This window comes from Pungitius pungitius, chromosome 7, assembly GCF_949316345.1.
Source record: "Pungitius pungitius chromosome 7, fPunPun2.1, whole genome shotgun sequence".
In the NCBI taxonomy this organism is placed as follows: domain Eukaryota; kingdom Metazoa; phylum Chordata; class Actinopteri; order Perciformes; family Gasterosteidae; genus Pungitius; species Pungitius pungitius.
Window position 1 is genome coordinate 18,474,233 of NC_084906.1, and position 19,187 is coordinate 18,493,419.

The window sequence follows — 19,187 nt, forward strand, 5'->3', positions numbered from 1 at the left end:
CTAAACTGGAATAAGCTGCCCGCTGCAGGCCACTTTCTTGCAATCGCTGCTTTGTGAGGAATCTGCGTCCTCGGGAACAGACCTCAAAGGAAATAGGAAATAAACACTAACGCGCACGCGTGTGTGTGTGTGTGTGTGTGTGTTCGCGGTTGTTACCGGCCTTCGGCTGACTCATGTTAAAGTCATCAAGAGGCTTGAGTTCTGAAGTAAAAGTGAGTAACCCGTCTTCTGTGAAGCCTGTGAGCGGTCAGCAAAACTGTGCGCACACACACACACGCACACGCACACACACACACACACACACACACACACACACACACACAGTGAGTGAATTACTGCTTTCCACAGGAGGTCAGCTGTCCTCTCGTCTTTGCTACCAAAGGTTACCGTCCAGTTTGCGTTAATTTCCCTGCAAGTTTTCAACGTGTTGCATGAAATTTCGAGGTCACACAGAAGGAACTGAAAGCAAATGGATGGAAACACGTGTCGTGTCGTGTGTGTTTTGGGCTTTTTGTTTTCGAGTTGACCCTCACTTACTGTACTGCACACCGCCGCCGCGGCTCGCTGCCTCTCAGCGCGCCATGTGACAGATGTGCCGGGATCTCGTCTCTCTCTCTCTCTCTCTACAGTGCCCCCCCCCCCCCTCCTCTCCCCCCCCCCCCCCCCAACAGCCTCAGGGCCTCAGTGGAAAACAAACGCCGGCGCCCTCTGTGCACGCCGCTATCTGCCGTCCAGCCTGCGAGCTTCGAGTCGTTGGAAAGGCTCCAGACCCTCTGACACTAAACGAAAACCTCCCGGCGCTGCAAAACAACACAAGGCAAGGGGGGCGGGGGGGGGGGCAACATCTGGCAGAGTGTTTTCACGCGAGGCTGGAAGTACCATGCACCCTCCCAAATATCCTAAACAAAACCCAAAGCAGATCTCAAGCAGGACGGACTGGTCACTCACCCAGTGGCGGGGGCTGCTCTCCGGCGAGCGGGCCTGGTACCTCTGCAGGGCGACACCTCCCTCCCCCTCCAGCAACAGGCTGCAGTCCAGGTCTGCGTGGTGGTGGTGGCTGCTGGGGGGGGCCGCGGGCCAGAGCAGCAGCGTGGTCAGAGGGCTGTGGGAGATCATGCCGGTGGTGGGCAGAGGTGGAACGACATACTGCAGTCTGGACGGCAGCGTTGGGGCGGGCAGGGGGAGGTAGTAGGGGATGGGGGGGGGGGGCTTCTCCGGTAGAATGAGGAGAACCTGGGCTCCTTTTGGGTCTCCTTTGATCGCCTGCTCTCCTCTCAGTCTGGTTGTAGACTGGACTTTTTTCTTCAGCTGGGGGGGGGGGGGGGGGTCACCGACGATAACTTTCCTCTCGAGTTCTCCGTCTTCCTGTTTCTCTCCTTCCTCCCCGCACCACCAGGAACTCTGCTCTCCAGCACAAGAGTGATTAAAGCCTATTGTCTCTCTCTCTTTTTCTCCTTCTCTCAACCCCTACATTCATCCCTGCCAGAGGGGGAGGAGTTAGAACCCGGTGGCCCAGCCCCCCCCCCCCCCCCCCCCCCCTCCCTTCTCCCTCTCTTTTTCAAAAACTACCAACTAGTGTTGAGGAAAAGGAAAGAAAGACAGCACGGCTGCGAGAGGAAAGGAGGACGTTCTGAGAAGGAATAACGACAGCAGATCTTTTCCATGACAGACGGACTCTGGGCCTCGTTTGTGACTCAAGCTGAAAAACACATTTCAACCCGGATTCTTGCAGTTGTTGAGGCATTTACTTTGCCTCAACAACCTTTGCTTTTGATCCACATCCCCCCTTTTGAAAGATGTCACCAGGAGTCAAACGTGGAAAAACGTGTTTAGTGCGCCACAAAGTTACCGATTGGTTCTTGAGGACGTTTCCGACGGCAACAGAGCAAAGAGCAAACCATAATAAATGTGTAACAATTGTGGTGCGTGTGTGTGTGTGTGTGTGTGTGTCTCGGAGCACTGCTTGGACCCAGATAATCCTCTCCTCAGCGACTGCAGTGTTTTTACACATGACTGGTTCTCATTCCTCAATCTCTCACACACACACACACACACACACACACACACACACACACACACACACACACACACACACACACACACACACACACACACACACACAGTATGTCTGTGATTCAGGAGTTAATATTGAACAAAGTTGGAATAAAGTTGCTCTCTCTACAGACAGAAGCTTCAGCGTTAAGTCGAATGTTGCATCCTGTCTCAGGTAAATAAACAGCCATCATAGTAACACAGTGTCAGAGAAACATCCGCCCCAAGTTACATCATCGCAGCTTTAACCGATAAACTCACACACACACACACACACACACACACACACACACACACCGTAATGCACTTAAGCACAATTTTGATGTATTTTAATCAAAGTGAGTATTTTAGTGAGTGTATAAATCATCATAAAAATAAGATTCTAAAATACCACAAAGTTGTTCAAGATTAAATCAGTAATTCTCAACATGTGTCTTACAATTAAGCTGCAGATACAACAGCCCTCTACACCTCTCAGATGGTTTTATTTGAACAACTAATCCAGGCTTCAATAGATAAAATACAACATTTCAAAATCTAATCAAAGATTAATACTAATTTGTAGCAGAACTTGGATTATTTTCTTTTCTTGCCACTCCACTAATAATCTGGTCATTTGAAAACAAACTCCATCTCAACCAGCTCCACCAGAAAAAAAACCCTGTGTTACACTCTGTGCATCAGATGAGCCACTTTATTTCTCAGGGCCACGGGGGGGGGAACTGTGCTGCATGAAGCATTAAATGCCTGTGCAGTGAGAGCGAGTAGATCCAGGTTGACGTGGCCGATGAAGGCCACTCGGGCTGCGTGCTGGCAGTGAGCAGGAAGAGGGGGTCTAGATGGCTGTCTAGATGGACTCCCGGTGAACCCCCCCCCCCCCTCCCCCTCTCCACTTCCTCCATTTCCTCTCCCTGTTGTTGAAAGTTCCTTTTCTAAAAAAGACCCCCGGATCACTTCCCGTCGCTGCACTTTGCCCCCGTTGAGGTTCTTCTTCTGAGGTTCATTTCCCCATCAACCGCAACTACAAGTACGTATTTATTTTACCACTTTAACCCTTTTCTTGCGTTTCTTCTCTGCCGGCGTATGTTTGCACCGTCGCAGTGTGGCCGGTACCAGTTTACACAGCTGGGAAGACAAAGCTGTCTAAACTCTGACAACACACACACACACACACACACACTTTAATGCACACTCGAGATCCCCTTAGTGTGGGTCAACACAAACAGAACCTCTAAAAAACATCTCGAATGACACAATAGTAAAATGTTGTACATGAGATTTAAAAGAAACACAGCTGTGGAGGAAGTGTTCTGAACTTTTCAAAGTAAAATACGCCTCAGTCAATGAAATGTAATAGAACAAAATGATTGTTTCTGCTTCGTATATACGGATGACTCATAAAAAGCTTCTTATTTTACAGAAGATGATCACATGTTTTGAATGTTCTTTTGATTATTCTAAGAAGTATTATTATGAAATGGAAATACTCAATTAAAGTATAAGTAGGCCTACTAGAACCAGACTAAATGTACACTGCTGAAATCAGGCAGTAAACAATGGCACAATGTTCCCAATTACACAAACAACATTTCTCACAAACTGAGCCGTTTCTTTTATTAGATTACGCAGAACAACAGCTTGAGCTTCTCTTCTCTTCACAACTCCACACTGCTCCCTGCTGGTTACCATAGAAACACAAAAACACACACACCGTGAACTCAAACGGGTGGTTCTTTCATTTTTGCTCAGTTCCAGACAAGGATTATTTTAGAGCATCTGGCATGAAGTGAACACCAATCACATCTCGTTATCATGTTGTTTTTCTTTAGGATCCCTTGGCTGCAGTCTAACACACACACACACACACACACTCACTCAGTCACTGACCAGTTACTCATTATCAGTGTGAGGAGAGACTTTTTGTGGACTGATAACAAAGTCAAAACAAAAGGGGAGAAAGAGGATGAACTGTGAAGGTTTCTCTTTTAGTTCCTCAATCTTTGCACACACATTCACCCACGTGCGTGTGCATGTACGTGGGCAAATGTGTGTGTGTGTGTGTGTGTGAGACCCCTTTCTGTCAAAAGGACACGGCCCGACAGCAGCTCCGTTAGTCACCACTGAATCACCCGCTTACGCAACCATGTCTCCTCGTTGCATAAAACATACATCAAGTCAGACGAATCTCCGGCTGTTCCCTTTGATGACAAAGAGTTTGAAATCCACGATTTAGCATTCGCATACAGCACTAATAGGATCATCAGTGGAGATGTGCAAATGGGACTGAAATCCAATTCTTTTTAAAAACCCACGACGAAGAATAAATTGTCTCGTTCTATTTGCATCACACTGAATAGATGATTATGCACAAAAGGGAGAGTTGACACACACACACACACATTCTACATACATTTTGCCCTTTTTTATTTACTTTTTGGGGTTGTTTTATCCTAAAGACGCTAAAAAGCAAACAGGAGAAATACCCCTCTTGGGTTGATGGTCACTCACATGACCGGCTCCGGCTCACCTGTCTGCACGCACACACACACACTAACACACACACACACACACACAGGTGGAGGGCTCGAAGTCTGTACATTCAAAACTCAACCTATTTTGCCCTCATCCTGTTGTCCCTCTTTCAGAGATCCTGTCGAGCCATGTGCTGTTTATATCTTGCGTCGTGCCGTTAGCTTCCAGCTCAGGTGTCTGCAATCGTCTCGTGTAGACGAGAGGGTCAAGTTTACACTCAAGGTGAGACCCTATTTGTGCCACCACACGTGGCTTGCGACACAGTTCTCCAGGGGGAAAAAAACCCCCCCCTCTCACTAAAGGCTGTTTAACTTTTTGCCAGCAGAGTGCGCAAAGGACCTTTTCATCATCAATTAAAACAGGCTTAACTTGACCCCGTGTCATTTAGGGTCACAAACCTTTTTTCCACGGTGGACCTGCGGTGTCGGATCATTTGAAAGGGCAACATGTGAGGGCTTCACCTGTACAGAGGTAGACAGGTACAGGGTTGCAAAAAGTTGGAAACTTTCCACAGGAATTAACGGGAGTACACGGGAATTAACAGAAATAATAATAATTACCTGGAAATGTTGGAGTCATTTAGCTGTATTTACCTTGTCATAAGCAGACATGCATGCAAACATTTCTAATACAACTTTTAAAAATGACATTTTTTACTTTAACATTTTGTGAGTAGAACTTTATTCTTTCATCGAACAACAGAAACAGGACTGTTTTAAATCTGTTATTCTGTCTCTTCTGCTTTCATAAGATACCATAAAATCATCCGCTTGACGGTCATTTTTTGCATTAAATGTACGTCTTTCTGCGTTTTCTCACTTGGAAACAGACACGGTTCCATCCGATAACGCCATTATTGTAACCAGCAATAATGGTTGTTAGCTTACGTTAGCCCAACATGCACTAACGGCACACTACTAAGTTAGTCTACTGCATACAAATAAACTTGGTATTAAAAAAAACATGGCTTCAGTTTACCAAGTAATCAATATGCTCGGTAATGACAAAGACGTTGTATGGTTTTCCTCTGCAAAAATTAATGCAGATAGGAAGGTTCCTCTTTCCCTTCAAATGATGTGCACACGTACCATAGAAATACAGCTGAGAAAGAGTTATATAAGTGTGAATGTGCCTTTTTCAAAGTGCACTGACCTCCTCCTGGAAAAAAAAAAGGTTTCATTTCCTATTACGAGTATTAACATAGCCTAAAAACACTAAAAGCTGCATGTCGTTCCACTTACGTCCTGCAGATGGCAGCATAACCCCTCTCTTCTGGCTCTGTGACGCTTTAAAAAAGATAAAAGATCAAAGATATATACGAGGAATCTTTTACAGGAACTACTTTCCTGGCTTTACAGTGAGGTGAGGTCTGTTCATGGTTTAATCTGATAGCAACTGCCAGCTGTTCATTTTCAAATAGATCTCCTTTGTGCCTAATAATCCTCTCCTTCCCCCCTCTCATCCCCTGCCTCCGCCCCTCATCTATAACCACCACCACCTGTACATCAGCTCCACACCCTCCCTCTCCCCTCTCTGCTGTCGGAGCCCACGGCGGACAGGAACTATAAAAGAGGAAGCAGAATTCCTGTCAGAGAGCAGCGGGAGCGAAGACGCCCCACTGAGCGGCCTCAGCGGAGCCCTTTTCATGTTTTACCTCCATTTCAAGAAACGCCTACAAGGCTTCTTTTTTCTTTTCTTTTTTTAACAGTTTAAGGAAAGAGGAGTCTTTGATTTCCGGGAGATAGTAGAAAGTTGTGGGAACAATTGCAGCATTCAGCCGATGAAGGAATAATATGCAATACTCAAGTTGACCTGCGTCAGATCACGCTGCAGGCGGAGGAAGTGAAAACACCAACAGTGCAGTTTTTTTATTGCTTCAGCCCCACAAGACTTTGAACGAAGAGCAGCCATGAAGGGTTCATATATATATATATATATATATATATATATGTGTGAATTCTGAACGTGAACGCAACGTGCTGAATGGCTGAACCAGCGGGACCGGCCCCACCGTGCAAGTGGGACATCAGACAAACACCGACCCCGAGGACCTGCTTTATTTACACGGGGCTGCACTCCCCTCAGTGCATGCATGTGTGAGTGTGTGTGTGTGTGTGTGTGTGTGTGTGTCCTTCCACGCAGCCTCAGTTCTGTAAAGACACATCAATGCACGGCACCGAGGAGTTTTGAAGACAGCTTTTTTTATTCGTTTGCTGTCCATAAAAAAAAACATAAAACAAAAGTTGTACAGTGATTATCCTGAACAACATTATTTACATTATTGTGGGAATTATTATGCTTTGCTTTCAGGTCTTTCAGATTGTCAGCAGTGTGTTGCTGTGTGTCGTTTCTTTGCGGGCTGCGAGTGTCTCCACACGCCCAGAGGATGGACACGGGGAATAAATAAAGCTTTAGTCAAAGCCCTGCTGGCTCTCTTCCCAGGTCCTCCTCCTCCTCTTCCTCATCCTCTTCCTCCTCCTCCTCCTCTCCTCAGGGTCCCTTCATCAGGCAGCAGAGTAGACTGACATCTTCACTCTGCTTTTATCCACTGGGACACCAGTGTGTGTGTGTGTGTGTGTGTGTGTATGCAAACTAATGTACAGAATGTCCTCTTGTGGTTCAAGTGTCCTTTCCCCCAAGTGCGAGTCTCTCTCTCTCCCTCCTTTCGAGTGTCATCAGAGTTCGTCCCGCGAGGCTCGAGCCGCCGGCGGCGGCGAGTCCCCGCCCACGCTGTTCTGCGCCACGGCGCGGATGCTGCCCTGCTGCGCCGTCTTCCGGGCCTGCTGGCGGTCCCAGTCCGTCGCCACGGCCTCGTCGTCCCAGATGGTGGAGGTCTCCGTGTCGCTGAAGTAGCCCGGCTCTCCGGTGTAGTGGGTGGGGTAGATGAGCAGCGGCTCCACGGAGAAGGCCTTCAGGTCCCGCGGCTCGAAGTGAGACATGAACTGGGTGCTTGGGGGGAGGGGAGATGATTAGAGATGTCAAGCCAGGAAGTTTCCCCAGGGTCAAGGGTTAAATCAACACAGTAAGCTGATGAAAGTGCACCGCCGGTTCTTAAGTTATTATTTCATCCATCAGCTTTTTCTACTCTGACAACGATGAGGGATTCATTGGGAAGAAATTGCAATAAAAACATGTTGACATCAAGAATACGACGTCAGCCTCTGACCACTTCTTACCAAAGTGAATAGAAAGGGAGGATAATTATGGCCATTTTGCATTTAGCTACAACGACTCATATGTTTTTAACTGGGAGTTGTCCACACTCAATGTACCGGATTTGAATTTCCCTGCAGGCGGCACATTTACAAGATGTCATGGGGGGGGGGCAGGATGCCCTCCTTTTCTGCAGCGCAGTTTCGTTATGACAGCAATGCTCTGTGTTAACAGTGGAGGGAAGAGTTCAGTCTTTGCTGCCCCCTCAGACAACGTTTTTCTTTACAACACTATTTCAACGGCGCGTTAATATATATATATATATATATATATATATATATAATAATAATGAAACATTAAGCAACACGTTTAATCAGTGCCCTCTTCACGCCGCACAAAGCTCCACTGTGGGCCTGCAGAGGGGGGGGGGGGGGGGGGACACGTCAGTCTGGCGGGTCGCACCGCAGACGGAGGTCACCGCACAGGTCAACACCCCGCCGGTGAGAGCCTGCTTGCCCCCCCCCCCCCCCCCCACGAGGACACCGTCACTCACAACCTTTTTACATTTGAGTCCATTTTTCCCATTTCTTTCACTTTTGAGCAAACTCCCCTTTACTCCCCTAGTAATCTATACACTGCACACTGGACACACAGCTCTGTGTATTTATATAGTAACACACACACACACACACGCACACACGCGGTGTCCATCTCTACCCCACCCCCGCTCTGAGGCCTCCATCAATAGGAATCCTGTCCCCTTCTGTAACCAACAGGAAGAGCCGTGCCGGCCTACATTCCTTTAAAGAGAGAGAAGCAAAGGGGGAGGAAAGGCTGGGTGACACAGGGAGGGGAGAAGGCGTGCAAAGAAAGTAACGGTTTGTTGAGGGGAGTGGGGGAATGTTAAAAACAACACAACAAGTGAAGATCGAGGAGACGGACGCCTGTTTTTTTAAGGGATGAGAAGATGGAGAAGACGTGGAGGTGGAGCATGAAAAGAAAGAAGAAAGCAGGCATTGTGTGTGTTTGCTCTCCCCCGAAATCCCCGTACCGAACAATCCATGCCCTGTGTGTGAATAAGGAGGAGAACAAGAAGAGGAGGAGGAGGAGGTGGGGGGGGGGTGTGCTGGTGCCCGAAAAGACACAGGAGCAGAACTTGGAGCTGAACTTGACGTTGAGGTTGTGGTCAATCACACGAGTGCAGACACTGGCCCACTGTGCAGCCAGCAGCTAGCTGTGGGTCCTTCCTCGCCCCCCCCCCGCCCCCCCCTCGCCCGTTTACTGCACCTTCACGTGGAATCACCTGACTTTAGAGAGCACCTACCATCATCGAAGGCTCCACAGAACCAGAACGCTAAAAAAGCTCACTTTGTTTAGCAATAACCGCGTTACTTGAGAAGCTTGAGAAGCACAGAAAATGGGGGGGGGGGGGCGAAGCGCGGACTGACTTGGGGTGCTTGTTGAACATGATGGGGAGGAACTCGTCGACGGGCAGCATCCTCGACAAGGGTTTGGCGGCCAGCAGCTTCCGGGCTCCCTGCTGCGACAGCGCGTAGCCCAGCGTCCAGTAGGAGTAGTCGGCCCTCACCAGGTTGTTCACGCCGGCCACGGACTGCTCCGGCTGCTGCACCTGCATGCGCTTACGCCCCACGTAGCTGCAGCGGGGACACAACCAATATCTGAAACCAAACTTGCTCATTGGCATAGAAAAATAGTGTTTTTGTGTGACCACGGTGACTTTTGACGACCATCATCGTTTGTAATGATGTCTACCACGTGGTAGGTGTGTGTGTGTGTGTGTGTGTGTGTGTGTTTCCTTACATGAGGTCCCAGTCCAGCTGGGTCTTGTCTATGTCGTCGATTATGGCCTGCAGCCGGCGCTTGAACCTGGGCTCAAACCGCACGTCGTCCTCCAGGAGGAGAACCCTCTCGAGGCCGCGCTCCACCACCTGAAGAAGCAGAAAACACTTCAAATGGACGAATGACCGCTGAGGTTTTGCCTCGGTTGTTTGTGGTTATTTATCTTATCTATAACATGCATTGCAAACCTAAAGACCCACTGACTATTGCTCGGCAAACCCCTCCCGCACACTGGTGAGTTGCTCTCTCACCTGTTTCCATATGGAGTAATGGCTGAGGAAGCAGCCGATCTCCCCTCTGGTCAGAACTCGGCCCGAGTAAGGGTCCTTGTAGCCCGGCAACATCTCTATTCCCAAAGCCTGGAGCTGGGAGGAGTTGAGGGCTCTGAGAGGGACGCAGAAGGGGAAACGTACGAGTAAGTGGTGGGAAAAGAGCGCCCTTCACGCGCGGGGAGCCGGCCGCACGTTGGGAGTCGTCGCTCACTTTCCGTCCACCGCGTCCGTCAGCGTGGGGTGCAGACCCAGCGAGTACATGGATTTCAACATCCTGGTTCTTCTGTCCAGGCGACGCTTCAGGTTGATCAGGAAAATCTAGACATCGAAAAAAAAGACGTTCCAGTTAGCTTTGAAACCCTCACTTTTTGGAAGCACATTCCCAACGGGAAGCTCGCACGGTCTCTCTCTCTCTCTCTCGGGAAAATGAATTCTCACCGCGTCGAAGCCCATGGTGCTCTGAGGTGACGGCGGTGAGTACAGGTGCTCCGAGGGCTCGATGTCGTGGTCAACTGTCGACGGGGGGGGGGGGGGGGCGAAGGAGGGGGAGGGGAAGAGGTTAAGACGGCCAAGGGCTTTTAAATCTGCTTTTGTTTCAAATCTGAGCAGTGAGTGAGGCCAGAAGGGGGAGAGTAAACAGAGAGGAGGGAGGAGGAGGAGGAGGAGGAGGAGGAGGAGGAGATATAGCGAAGGGTTGAGAGGATGTTATCACGGCGGGTTACAGGGGTCAAGAGGGAGAAGAAACAAAACCTGAGAGGGGAAGTAAACAAGGCGTGATGGAGAGTAAAGACACTACTCCTAGAAGGTGTGTGTGTGTGTGTGTGTGTGTGTGTGTGTGTGTGTGTGTGTGTGTGTGTGTGTGTGTGCGTGCGCACTCACTTAAAGCCTCCGTGATGGTGTGTATGAAACTCTCGCTTTCATCTTCCACACTCTGCTGAGCTTTGAGAGGAACGGGCAGGAGGCCGTAATGTTCCCGGTTGCACACGTACATCTGCACACCTGGATCATACATACCGGGTCATCACTGAACGGTCTTCAGATCCTATACTTAGGTAGTATTTATTTACATACATATAACACTAAAGTGTAGGTCAACAGTAACCAAAGTAGAGAGGAGAGGGGGAAGAATTGAGACATTCTGAATACTTATTTGCTCTGTATTTTAACGTACTACTATGCATTGTTGTATTTGACAGTCCTCAAAAGGACTAGCGTAGCGCGCCTGCTGTGGATGTGGTGGCCACCTGCGATTTTATTCATTTTTTTTCCTTCTCGAATAAAACGCACCCGCTTGACGAGCCGAGAAGGCGAACACCATGATGTCGTCGAATGCCCAGCTGTAGTCCGGGTGAGGAGGGTAGAAGGCCAGGTCCCTGCTGGCGGCGCGCCGCAGGTCGATCAGGAAGGTGCTGTGCACCATGGGAACGGCGTAGCAGCCCAGACGCTTCCACTCCCGGATGGGCTGGTAGTCCGGGGTCCGCTTGTAGTAGCCCTGGGGAGGAGAGAGGAGGAGGAGGAGGTGAGCGCCAAAGGGGTTTCCCGGAGGGGGGGGCGAACCCGGGCTGCGGCGGCTTAAAAGCGCGAGGCGCACCTGTGGGGTGACGCCGCACCAGTAGTTGGAGTAGAGCGAGCGGGACTCCAACATCGGAGCGGCCAAGGTCAGGTTTTCAGCCATGAGCAGGTTCAGCACGCGGGGGTTGGTCAACAGGTTGTCGCTGTCCACGAACTGAAGAGGAGGAGGAGGAGGAGGGAGGAGGAGGCGGTGACGGTGTGTAAAATGGAGATGAAATCTTAACGAAACCCGTCCGAAGGTCTCACCAGTATGTAGTCGGCCCATCGTTCGCGGGCGGCCTTCAGCGCCGCCTGCCTCAGCTTCAACACGTGGTTGAACCTTGAAGGAGGCCAGTGCTTGGGCCCCCACTCATCCGTGTAGGACCTGGCGCATAGACACGGGGCCGTTTTTAACCACAACGAAAGGGGACGGATAAAAAGCGAAAATGATCACCGAATGGCCCGCGACTCACTTGGGCTCCTCCATGGGTCTCCACTCCACGTAGTGGTAGACGCTCTGCGCCCTCTTCAGCCATTCCCTCAACATGGCCGTGGTGTTGTCCACGTTGTGGTCCGACGCCGCCCTGAAACAGCGACGGGAGGCGTCATGCGCGGCGCGTGGAGAACACAAGACTTGGACGGGCATCAGAAGTTGACACTTTATAGAATGTGAATGTTAATCCACAGGAGAGCAGTAGGGAAGCAAATGATGTCAGTGAAAATGTTGCTGCTGCTGCTGCTTGTTGTTTGTCCTCCGTGTGGTTTGGGCTCACACACACACACACACGCGCTTAGTGAGGTGGAGTTTTCCACTGGTTTCTGTAATATTCCTCGCTGTCCTACATCCAAAATCACACCCAATTTTAGGCCGGCTGGACAGAGATAGAAACGCACAGACTTGTCTTTTCAGTGTTCGCACTCTATATTTACCCCCAATTTGCTATTCAGAAACACCTGTTTTCACACAGACGTTTGTACCACGAGATAAACAAAAAACCACACACACACACACACACACACACACACACACGGGGGGGGGGAAGGGAGTCACGCACAGACATGTGCGGCCTTCGGCATCGTTACGCATGGGTTAGTCACAGTAGGAGCGGTGCCTTCTCAGGTTTGGAATTTAAAAAATCTTCAGTCAGAAATCCTCACACATAACCAGCAGCTGTGGAGGGGGCGGCGAGCCTGGAGGAGACACAGCGGTTAATAATCTTTATAGCATGCGTGTGTGTGTGTGTGTTTGTGCGTGTCCGCACTTGCCGACGTGTGACAAAAACATAAGGATTTGTGTATCCTGGGAATGTTGTTTTCGCAGCAGTGCAAATAGTAAATTATCTGTTGCTCAAGTGGCATTTTCACCATTTTAAATATACATGTTTGAGCGTGCGCGTCTACAAGCACACGCGCCTGTGGGTTTTTAGTCCTCCTCTTGATCGGCAGGCTGGGCGAGAAACACCTGACTCGCAGGTAATGAGTGCATGGGCACACACATTAAAAGGTGTATTTTGAACGGCTAAACTGCACATAGCTAGGGGGCTAAAAAAAAAAAAATGTGTTTCACCATCCTCCAATCACAGAAGTATCAGATAAATACACAATTCCGTCTGTTGAAGACGATGTGTGACGTCTTCCTTCATCTCAGCATGAAGATGCAACCATCATGGCTCCCTCCCCCCTCCCCCCTCACCCCTCACCCATCTCGCTCTCTTTCTTCCTGCTGCCTGTTTTGAACTTCAGTTAATTGCAGCCCCATTAAACCCCGCTGCCTGCAGCGTTTCGAGGTTCGGCGCCCTCTCCCCTTTTCTGTCTTTATGATCAACATCTGGACACCACATTTCAACCCAAAAACTCACCAACAAGACCCACCAGCCCCCCCCCCCTCTCTCTCTCCCTCCCTCTCGTTTCATCAACAGCCTTCATTCTGCCCTTGTGAGGGAATCTCAGTGCACCCGACCCTCTGTGCTTCCTCTCAAAGCGTCTTTATGTCACACCTGCTCCTGATCAGTGGAGCAGCCGACAGGTCACGACCCCTCACTTCAGCTTCTGATACTGAAGCCATTCGGTTCGTTCACTGCACTAGAAGGAACAGATGTGTTGGTCACATCTGCATCTCCATCACCTGCAGTAACCTGCGTCTCTCGCAGTTTTGGGTTATCTACTGCAGGAGTGTGTCGGGTATCCGGGGGGGGGGGGAAGTGTCCCCGGAGGAGAAGGCTGACATCTGGCCCCTTAAACACAGGAGGCTCCGCTCACAGACCAGGCCCCCTTTCAGCTAAACACCGGTTTCAACTGATCCAGCCGGTCGGTGTCAGCCGACTGCTGATTAAATAAACAATCTAATACCGTCGCCAATAACGACCGGGTGCTGCGTGTAATTAAGGAGCAAGAAAAGCCTCTTTCAGACAAAACCGTAGATGCCTTTCAAACATAATAACTATGTCCCTGTGTGTGTGTGTGTGTGTGTGTGTGTGTGTGTGTGTGTGTCTCAGGCTGACGTGGCTGCAGGCCTCTCGATGACCTTGCAGGGCACTGAGGAAAGAGAGGAGGGGTTGGTTGGATGGGGGGGGGAGAGATGGAGGTGAAAGAGAAATTCCTCATGAGTCTCAGGGTCAACAGAAGTAGCCGGGACCGGTGGGCTCGCACTCAAGTGTAATATTCTAGACGGGATGAGAGGAGCCCGCAGCGTGGCGCACACGGGGCTCTCACACGGGAGTCATTCATCAATAAACAAAAGCTTTTCACGGCGGCATATAAACCCCAAAAAAAGTGTCTCCTGGCATGTCACACTGATGCAATGCGATCGTTTCCCTGCAGATCGGCACCTTTTTTTTGCAAACTCTCCTCTGATTTGCAGCCACTCGGTAACAGGAGCTGGTTGTCATGTCATTTTTTTGGACCCAAAACCCTAAATATCAAACTCACGTTGATAATGGGCATTGAACTGTTTAATTTTACACAACCATTAAAACCATTTGTGTTTTAATGGTTGTGTAAGAGGACAAGAAGAGAGGACTCGAAGAAAAAACTAAAAAAAGGTGGAGGAGGGGAAGGAGGAACTGAAAGTTGTTGGGAAGGGGGGAGGAAATAAGGGGGAGAGGGGGAGGGAGGAGGGGTAGAGGGGATTGAGCACAGTGCAGTGAAATTGATGACACACCCAATGACAGATGGATGATGCTAAAATGATGTTCCCATAGGCTCCAGTCTCTCTCATTCTCTATGAAAGCACTTTCCCTCGCTGATGAACACATCCCCACCCAGGCCTCTCCCTCCCCAGGCGAGGCTTTTTGTCGCACCGAGACGCCAGTGTGTGCCCGTTCTATTATCGCTGCGCTGCCGGGCTCTGAGGAGACCGGTGCGAGAATTCACAGTCTCTCCAGCCAGTAAAATATACTTTGACTCCAAGGAGAGAGAGCTAAATACTTTTTTGTTTAAAGGCTTTTCTGAAACTCGGTGAAATGAAGTGGCGCGTTGCGCGGAGAGAACGTTCCCACGAATACCTCGTTGCCACAGGGCCGGAGGGACCGGGCCGCTGGCAGCGACGACGTCGTCGTCCTTCAGCTCCACGGCCTGTGGATCGAGGCTCAGTGAAAGGCTGGCAGCCATTAGACTCTGAAGTCACTGCGTTTCGGAAAATGGACCACTTTAGTCATTCCTACCATTAACAGCCGCTGTAGAGTGTGAAACTTGATTTATTTAGACCAAAAAGACGACCTCAATACACCTCGAGGGACACCGGAGGGCCCATTTCAAAGCGACGTCGCCACCCGCGCGTCCTTATGTCGGCGAGTAACGTTTGCTAAAAGCTGTTTTAGGAAATCATACCTACGGACTTTGTAAGCGGAAACAAATGGGTTTGAAGCAGAAGTATTTAAGTGATTGTAAAGCTGTCCTCGGGCCAAAGGAGTTCTCTATTTGATTTGACGTAAAAGTGAAATAAAAATGACACAAAAGCACCGTTAAAAATATTGTATTATTGCTAGTCATATTGTATTATTGCTAGTCAACTAAGACAAGAAGACCAATTAGTAGCCTAAACTGAGAGGAGGGCATCCCTTAGTAAAATAGATCAGAATTTAAACTGTATTTGTTCCGTTTGTTCAATGTAATTTTTGACTTCAGTAAAAAAAAAAATAGTAATTTGTTGACTTTTTTAGCGATATGGCTGCGACACACTGTTGAAGCCTCACAGCAGCGGTGCTCTGACCACATCTGAGACTCAAGTTTAACTAGTCGTGTCAGTAAATGTGCAGGTGGCTTTGAAGTCAAATGTTCTGTCGAATGTTCCGGATATTGGCGGCTTTATAAAGTTCGTACACGGCGTTTACAGCCACGGTAAAAAAAACCAAAAAGTAGCAAGCAATTCCTTCTGCTCCAGTGGGCTTTGCGTTGCTACCAGCACTTTTATGGGGAAGAAAAATCTGGTCATCGTGTCAAATACCTGCGCAGATGTTAAAAGACCTTTCCAGTATTCCACGGATTGGATGCGACCCCTCGGCTGATGCCGAATGGCGGTTCAGAGACCCGCCACATACAGGAGTTTGGGCTTTGAGACGTAACGGGGGAGAGTGAGTGGAAAACAGGGGCCCGAGCCAGAGGAACGCACAACCACAATGTGTGTGTGTGTGTGTGTGTGTGTGTGTGTGTTGCAGCGTTTAAAAACACACGTGGGAAAAGTAACATGCACGCGTGCACGTTCACATCCACCCAGAACTATGGCGGAGCGTTACTCTTTCCATCTTTGGATTGCTTCTGATGTTCAGAAGGCGTGGAAAAAGGCGGTAAAAACAGCTCAGTGAATGACACAGAAGCACAAAGACGGGCACACCTGTAGCACCTTGTGCATGCTCAAGCTTGCCGTGCACGTTCATATTTTTGACAAACCCGCTAACAGAGATGTTTATAACTTATTTGAGTCTGTTAACACCCCGATTGCAGCCGTGCTCTGAAGCAGACGGAGTTGAAAAGCGCATCAGAAGAGACCATCGACTCAAGTCTTTGGCATCCTGCAAATTCCGCAACACAAAGCGAGAGAGAGAGAGAGAGAGAGAGAGAGAGAGAGAGAGAAGAGTCCTCGTGGTCGAGCCACTGTGCTAATGTGGATTAGCCAGCCCCTGCTAAATGCCCTCTGGGTAATTTCCCCACATTGTTGACCACCTCCAGTCGGCACGCCTCCCCCCCCCCCCCCCCCCCCTTTCCTCTAATGCCCTGCATTCTTTCACTCTTTTACAGCGGCGTGCGACCTGCAACCGCATGCAGAGGGAAGACTTGTGGGGGCAAATTTCACTGACCAAACAACTGGCAGCATGAGTCTGGGGCGATGGGGGGGAGGGGGGAGGGGGGGGTTGGCTCCTGACCCGGGCGATCTGTGCATATTATCATGTGAGCATGTCCCACCACCCCGATGATTATGTTTAATCATCTACATCCTTCTTCACTACTCCACCTTGCGCCGCCTCCCCTGGATGGCATGGAGTCAGCATCCGTCTGTCCTGTTCAGGCCTGGAGGCCCGGGGAGAGGGACATGGTGTCCCCCCCCCCCCTCCCCCCTTCCCTGCAGCTGGGCTGCGGTCCAGCAGGAGACCCTCGTCCCACATGGTGCCCCCTCGCTCCATTTCTCCCCCCCCCCCCCCTCCCCCTACTGAAGCATACTGAAGAGGACGGGAATGTTTAAAGTCCCTGTGCTCCTTCTTTTCCTGCTTCTCTTCTCTTATCGACCCGATGTCACACTTCACCCTCTGTGAAGGGTTGTAGTGAGAGTTGAATTACGTTTATGGGGTGGTTTGGCTCCCACGCTGGCCAGCGATGATAATGACACAAGGAGGCGCAGGGCTAGTGTGGAGTACCTTTTTTTGTTAGCAAATTTAGTCACAACAAATTCAGTTTTTCATACTGAGAGAATCTCGTCCTTCTTAAAATAACTTGAGGTGTTTTATGTATTTCAATTGCCACTCTTGTTCAAATGCATCAGTAATCAATATTCACTGTTTTTCTTATTTCTTCTGGGACAACACGGTTTTCTCTGGGTGCTCAACAGGCTCCTAATAATCTCGCAGGATTTCCTCTTCTTCTGTGTTGGGTTTCTCAAGCGAACAATTGTGTGTGTGTGTTTTGGTGAGGGTCTGAATTAGGAACAGACAGTCGCTCTCTGCAAAGAAGGGCGAGGTATTCGGCAAAGGAAGGGTGGAAAATAGGGAGCACAAGAATGCCAGTGTAACAAGGGGCAGGCGGGTAGGGGGGGGGGGGTATGTTTCCTATCAGACCAGCCTGCATAGCACCCTTTCTACGCATGACTTCCCCAAATTCTCTCACTCTGTCACACACACACACACACACACACACACACACACACACACACACACACACAATCCTGCTGTCAGACCAACTCAATGTCTCCTTTCATCCCCTCACCTGCAGGGTCCCGCTTTGTTAAATTTCAGTCTGCTCGTGTGGGACCAAACAAGACTACAGGACCCTACCTGCCTACCTGGGGGGAGTCCCCCCCCCTCCCCCTTTCCCCCACCGATTCATACCTGGCAGCCCTGCTGTTTTAAAGCTCTGGTTTCCGCTGAATCAGGCAAAGAGTGTGGGGGGAGAGGGGGGGGGGTGATTAAGGGTTAAGCCTAACCCAACATGCACAGCAGCCCTTTCATCTTCTCCCACAGCGTGCAATTTGGATGCTGGCAGACACGCGAGCTTGAGAGCATCGTAAAACGCGGTGTTGTTGTTAGAATTAACTCGGACACACACCGCTCCCCGTGCAGAACGCACGGGCACGACCCTCTGCAACCAATGCACGTCTTGGAAATTGCACACTTGAAAACTTTGGATGTTTGGATATGACAGAAATCCTTGCAACGCATCAGCAAGAGAACCCCCCCCCCCCCCCCCCCAAAAAAAAATGAACAGCGATCTCCATCCACACTCCGCCTGTACCGGGTCTCTCACCAGATCGCTATGCGCTCCTTCGGGTACTCCAGCCTCTCGATGCAGCCCAGGTGGTGCGGCAGGCTGTGCGCCGCGTTGCGAGCCACAATGGCGATCATCACCTTCGGCTTCAGCAGCGAGGACTCGGGCTTCAGCTGCTCCTGCACCAGCGTCACCAGCTCCGACGCGGCGCCGGGCACCAGCGCGGCCAGCAGCGCGCACAGCGCGGCGGCTCCCACGGCGCCGACCGCCCGCATCTTCGCTTCCAAATGAAGGAGGGCGGGTGGGGGGTGCGAGGTGGATCCGTCGCAGGGTCGCCCGAGCCTGGCACCTGGGGGTCGCGGAAAAGGAAAGGTTGAGCGTGAGAGTGAGAGTGGGTGAGCGAGCGAGCGAGGGAGGGAGTCACGGTGGGAGAGTAGGAGGGGGATCGGCGGTAGGGTGGAGGGTTGAGCCCTCCCACACCCCGCACACACACATGGCTGCTGCTGCTGCTGCAGGTCTGGAGACTCTTCCCACTTTTAGTGGTAAAATAATGGAGAGATAATACAAAATAAACGTCTCATGAGCACACAAACCACTAATTATTCAGTTACTGTGGCGGGTGGGGAACGTTTTTTTTTCAGTCAGCGCTTTCATTCGATATTTGTCAACAAGATGAACATCGTGTTCCCGGCACATCGTTTCCCACGATGCCCGCTGTTGGCAGCCTGTTGCTCATTACTAACTTGCTGCTTTTCCACCAACATTCTGACGGACTGCTGCAACTTCTTAGTGGAAAAGTTTATAAACTGGCAGAACTGTACGATATTATATATTTATCGTCTATAACCAGTAGAC

The 19,187-nt window shown here is 50.1% G+C and overlaps 1 protein-coding gene across 1 annotated transcript; it reads right to left on the minus strand.

The window, feature by feature from the left end:
- Positions 1-6,543: 6,543 nt before the first annotated feature.
- colgalt2b (collagen beta(1-O)galactosyltransferase 2b) lies at positions 6,544-18,915 on the minus strand. The gene is made up of 12 exons (XM_037470306.2): positions 18,372-18,915; positions 11,894-12,004; positions 11,688-11,805; positions 11,461-11,595; positions 11,157-11,361; positions 10,749-10,868; positions 10,308-10,381; positions 10,081-10,187; positions 9,849-9,981; positions 9,559-9,686; positions 9,186-9,392; positions 6,544-7,533 (listed from the first exon to the last, which is right to left on the minus strand). The coding sequence occupies exons 1-12, from the start codon at positions 18,605-18,607 to the stop codon at positions 7,260-7,262; spliced, it is 1,848 nt and encodes a 615-aa protein (XP_037326203.1). The 5' UTR covers positions 18,608-18,915; the 3' UTR covers positions 6,544-7,259.
- Between the last annotated feature and the right edge of the window lie 272 nt (positions 18,916-19,187).